Source organism: Entelurus aequoreus, linkage group LG04 (assembly GCF_033978785.1).
Source record: "Entelurus aequoreus isolate RoL-2023_Sb linkage group LG04, RoL_Eaeq_v1.1, whole genome shotgun sequence".
Taxonomy (NCBI): Eukaryota; Metazoa; Chordata; class Actinopteri; order Syngnathiformes; family Syngnathidae; genus Entelurus; species Entelurus aequoreus.
The window spans coordinates 70,590,935-70,596,590 of NC_084734.1; the positions used below are offsets into that span (position 1 = coordinate 70,590,935).

Consider the following 5,656-nt stretch of genomic DNA (forward strand, 5'->3'; position numbering starts at 1 on the left):
GTTTGTCATTAGGTTCAATGATTTATTTTGTGCCATATTATTTTGTGACATATTAAACCCACTTAAAAGGCACTCTGGAGTAAGAAACGTGTGTAAATGGCATCATTGAAACCCACCAAGACCCATTCCTGTCCTCCCAGCAACCAAAAAGGAAAGATGGGGTTCTAAAATATTTTCTCTCATGCGCCCCACATTGCTGTACTGTGAGTTTGACTGTTGGATTATTCTCAGTCTTCATGTTTGTCTTTTCGTGAATTGTGTCGGTTATCATTACAATGATGAGACAATTAGTTCTATGAATGCATGCATAGTAAATGTATCGTAAACAAATAGTGCCACTCAAGCTGCACCCCGACAACTAGAAACTATATCCAAGTTTCATTTTTATAGTATGGTGCCTTCAGAAGATATACTGCAGGGCTCGTCAACCATTTTCCAACCGCAAACTTGTTTTGCCAGAGCATTAAAACAATGTTGGTATTTACAACTCACATTTTGCATTATATGTTGTTCATCTGCATCTCATATTTCAGTATATTTTTCCAGTGGAGGTTGCATCACTATTCTAGCTACTGTGACAAAAATAAGGATTTTTTTGTATGTACATATATTTACATAGTGCTTTATTCAGGATGCCGCCCTTGTCTTTATGCTATTTTGTGGTAATTTGTCATTATAAACGCCTAGAATTAAGTCATAAAAACACTGAGTATTTAATCAAATATTCTTTGACCCTTAAATAAGCTGGTCAAAATCATAAGATACTGATATACTGTAACAGAAATGTCCCTCTTATTAATTGGGACGTCTGGGAATAGAATAAGCATAATTGTTTAATGCATGAAATAAAATTAAACATGACATCTTTACTGTGGTGCAATTGAGTGCTCATAAAATGAGGACAGTTCATGCAACAAGTGAATAATTTATTTCAACACAATAACTCCAGATGTTTATAAATATATCACAGGACACCACATAATGCAACATAGTTACTGTATTTACCGCAACAAACTTGTGCGAACCAAAAAACATTGAGTAAACATTCAGCTGCAAGAGAGACCACTTTTCACACAATAGCTTTAGCATATTTAGTAACAATTACACACACCAAGTAGCCACAACAATCAGCCTTGTCCCAGTCTTTGCAAACATGAACACAAAAGTCCATATGCACAATTATAATAATATATAGGTACAAATTGATAAATTAACCCTTAAGTCATTTATGATGTTTCTTGAATACAAATGTATGCACTTTTACTTGAGAACCAATGAATCTCTTTTGGCATGATACATCCAATGAAACCGTAATCCATCCATTTAACTTTCTCAAGTCTTGGAATGTCGTCTAGATGTCTTGTATTTTAAATGACTGTGTTATGCGCACATGGAGGTTAACAGAACTGAGATGCAAGGACAGAAAGCAATATAGTTCAAAGACCCGCATTAATAAGACCAATCAGATCATTATTTTGAAAAGAAACAGCAACAGCACATCGGCAACAAGACAAATTGACCATGCCAGATAAATCAGTTTAAAAATCCATTCAAGGAATGACAGCTGTTTTGTACAAACCTGAAACGTGTCAGTGAAACCCACAGTGACAAAGACAAAACGGAGACAAAATTGTTTTGCATGGCGTATGTAAATAAATAAAAATGTTGGTCAGGAATCAAATCCTGTTTTCTTCTTTTTTTCTTACTCTGCACAGTGAAAATACATCTGGGGAGCATTTTTTTATGACAGTCAACCGTTGCATTTACTTTGTAATAAATCCATGAAAAAGAAAACCAGGGAGCGTTAAACAAATATGAGAGGAAAGCTTATTTTCCACTTCCCAAACATTGACCTGCGTCAATTTCTTATGTTTTGCCATGCTGAGCGACAATGCATAGAGATACAAAGTTCATAGTTTTGATGGCGTCATTGGACCAGACAAGGCTACGTCCACAAGAACACAGGTCACTAACACTGATTGTGTTCAAAGCATACAACTCTACTATCAGTCAGCAATTTTAGGCCAAGAGTGTGAGATGCAGTCCCTATAAACTTGTCCACAGACTCATTTTACACCGGCTCTTTCGGGACTGCCAACTTTCAAACTGAGAACTTTGTATGGCAGTGTTGTTTTAAGGGAGGAGAGTCTGCAGCTTGACACAAGGGATAATGGATTTACTCATGTTTATTGGGCTGGGCTTAGCTGGATTGGGTCACTTCCTGATAGACAGACACAGCGAGTCAGGAACACTGTGCTGACACTCCTCTGGATCGTTTCATGATAGCACGGAACATCCATTTAAGGATAAGAGATGTCTGGAAAACATCACAATGATAAAGGTGCATTGCTTTCCTCTTCTCTTTGATATGATTCATCCTAAACACATGCCAAATATTTCGTCTCGACTATTCTCAGCCTTACGGTATGTGCATAAACACACATTGTAAACAATACATTCAAACATTTCAGAAACAAACATGTCTTACATTCAAATGAACCAGTGCGCTGAATGTAATAAAGACACCTTCAACTTGTGCTGCTTAAAACAATTTAAAAACAGTAACTTTACTAGTCCTGGTAATGAGATTGTTCATTGCTCAACAAATGTGCAGGCTTTTATCATGCAGCCAACAGAATTTACCCCCGGGCGTTGCTTGTGCCAGTGAGACGCAGATAAGTGTTATTTATCAGTGGCTCTATCTGCTACACAACCTCCCATGAAGCAGACTGTAAAAGGGAGATCAGGCGAGCGAGGGCCTCATAATCCAGCAAAGGGGAATGATGCCAAACCTCTTGTTTAGCGATTCAAATACAGGATAAGTGGACTATTGCGGAATGGTTTTGGAATGTATCGCTTCAAACTAAGCACCATGGATTCCGATTTAACACATTTTAAGATCAATTTGTTTTTTAACTGAGCAGCATCTGTGCTATTGTGTTACTGAAAGGCAAGCCCACATTGAAGATGTGGTGAGGTAGATTTGTTACGCACAAAGTGAACAAGTAAAATGTGCAGTATTTCTGTAACGTGTGGCAAGCCATGACTCTACTATGCTGCTGCACTGGCCTTACCTGCCAAAGTCAATAGGTTCACGACAGCAGTGTAAACATAAAAGTTGCCCTCTTGGCAAAAAGTGTCATTGTTTAAAGTACAGCTGATACAGTGGTGAGGTCTTTGCTGCAGTTCCCGTTGGAGTCCACCACTCTGTCCTCAACACTGCCGACACACGCTCCTTTCCCCAGACAGCCCTCGTCAGGGTCGCTATCTTCCGAGTTGCGTTTACTCCGCCCCTGCTGTTCACTCTGCCAGCTGTGTCGGTTATAGATGTATCCATTGACAGGCCCCGCTTTGGAGACCTGATTCCGTTTGAGGAAGAGGATTTCCTTGAAGGCGTTTCTAAACTCGGGGCTCCGGCAGTAAATGAGCGGATTGAAGGCTGAGTTTGCGTACCCTATCCAGTTGAGAATCCTAAAAGTTAGGTCAATGTCTTCAACTTTCCATATAGCCACTACCACGTTGAGCAGAAAGAAAGGCAGCCAGGATATGGTGAAGATCCCCATGATGATGCCTAAAGTTTTCAAAGCTTTGTGCTCCCTTAGGCAGAATTTTACTTTCTTCTGCCCGCGCCCGTTGTTAGCCTCCAGAGATACGAGGTTGTCGCTGTTGTGAAACCGTCCCACGCTTTGGTCGATCTTTTTGAGTTGCTGCTTGGCTTCCTGAAAAACACGACTGTAGACAAACACCATGATGACCAAGGGAATGTAGAAGGAGATGATCGAGGAGGTGATGGCATAAGCCGTGTTGGTGTAGAACTCGCAACAGCTGCTGTCCTCGATGCACTCCTTCGCTTCTTTGCCATCGGAGATCCACCACTTCATGTGGATGGGCAGGAAAGATATCAAGGCAGCGATGACCCACACCAGCACGACCACAATGCGAGCTTTGCATTTTGTCAGCATGGTCTGGTAGCGGAAGGGCGAAGTGATGGCCAAGTAACGATCAATGGCGATGACGCACAAGGTCTCGATGCTGGCGGTCACACAGAGAACATCGGTGGCCGTCCAAAACTCGCACCAAAAACTACCAAAGTGCCAGGTCTTGAAGATGATATAAAAGGCACCAAAGGGAACCACGATGAGGCCCATTACCAGGTCGGCGCAAGCCAGGGAGGTGATGAAACAGTTGGTAACGTTCTGGAGACGCTGGAAGCGGGCGATTGCGGTTATGACCAGGATGTTGCCAAAAACGATACACAGGATGAGCAACGACATGATCATGCCCAGCAGAATCATGGTCGCCTCGCTGAAACCCTCCTGGTTTTTGGTCGGCTCTGATGAAGAGTTGAACATCTCTGTGCTCGTATTGAGATACAGCGGAGGGGTTGGGCTTTCCATCTGAAAAAAACAAACAAACATAAGCAAATTAAGACCAGCATTTTTATTTGAAACGGTGTGTGCAAGAAGCAAAACCTTAAAACCAAACAAGTACTAACTACTAAGCACACCCACATGTCTGCTGGTAGTTGAATTACACCCACTGAACAAACTGACGCCAAAAAAAGCTTCAATCCAATCCGGCGAAGCTTCAGTCAGCATTAAACAAGTTAAGCAAATATAAAAACACAAACCTCCACAGGTGGCTTCCTTCCTTCCTTCCTTCCTCCCGACAGAAAAGTCACGGTTCAAGTTGTTTCAGTCACAACTCACATGTCTTTCTTCCTAACGGCTATTTCTTATTCTCCTGGTGTCTCACTCACTCTGCCCCTTCAGTTGAGCGGCTTTGCTTCTCATGTGTCTCTCAGGCTATTTGTCAGAGCCCTTATAACGTGCACCGATGACATCACGGGCGAGGTTCAGCCAATGAGAGGGGCAAGCAAGCAGAGGGTGCTGAGCGCTCCAGAGAGTTTGAACACATTGTCCCTGCAGCTGTGACTGCATAAGATGAGAACCGGCAACACGTTTAAATACTTCAAATTCAAAAAACTTAACATTGTTACAATCCGCGGCTGCATTTTGGGGTTTATTATACGATGCAGATATAACGTGTTTTCATTCAGTGATGCATCGAGGCGACTTTAGGTCTGGATCTGTTTAAAAACACTTGTGGGAGAAATTGGATGCATATGTCATTTTAAGGGTAGGTTGCATCATTGAACTATTAAGTTGTACCACTGCACATTTCCGGACAAAACATATCATCGTCCATTGCATCTCCTCATTCAGAACATACATTTAGATGGGAGAATGTCAAAAATAGACCTGTGTTGTCTGTTCATTTTAAAAGATCTTTGCACCCGTACACCGCCACTCCATAAGGTTGCAGGCACGGATCGCACTCTTTACGGCACTGCAAGAGTTTAGGCCAGATTCATATTACACTGGCACCTCTGTTTTTGTAATCCATTCCAAAAGGTCCAACAAAGACCAACTCATACGGAAATATTAACACAAAACCAATTTTATCGACAATAATTATAGTTTAACGAGCAAAAATAATTTCAAAGTACATATATTTACAGTGTACACATCAGGGTTGTACAGTATACCAGTATTATTATAGTGCCGCGATACTAATGAATCCTATTTGGTACTATACCGCCTCTGAAAAGTACAATAGCGTATCTAGTAGATACTACTACGATTACGTCGATATT

General features: G+C 41.3%; 1 protein-coding gene across 1 annotated transcript; it reads right to left on the reverse strand.

Moving 5' to 3' along the window:
- Nucleotides 1–938: 938 nt before the first annotated feature.
- Nucleotides 939–4,780, reverse strand: LOC133647975 (beta-2 adrenergic receptor-like). Its single transcript, XM_062043737.1, has 2 exons — nt 4,631–4,780; nt 939–4,397 (listed from the first exon to the last, which is right to left on the reverse strand). The coding sequence occupies exon 2, from the start codon at nt 4,395–4,397 to the stop codon at nt 3,147–3,149; it is 1,251 nt and encodes a 416-aa protein (XP_061899721.1). The 5' UTR covers nt 4,631–4,780; the 3' UTR covers nt 939–3,146.
- Between the last annotated feature and the right edge of the window lie 876 nt (nt 4,781–5,656).

Excerpts from the sequence above, each read along its gene's own strand:
- LOC133647975 (XM_062043737.1), bottom strand. The coding sequence starts at position 4,397 with ATGGAAAGCCCAACCCCTCCGCTGTATCTCAATACGAGCACAGAGATG.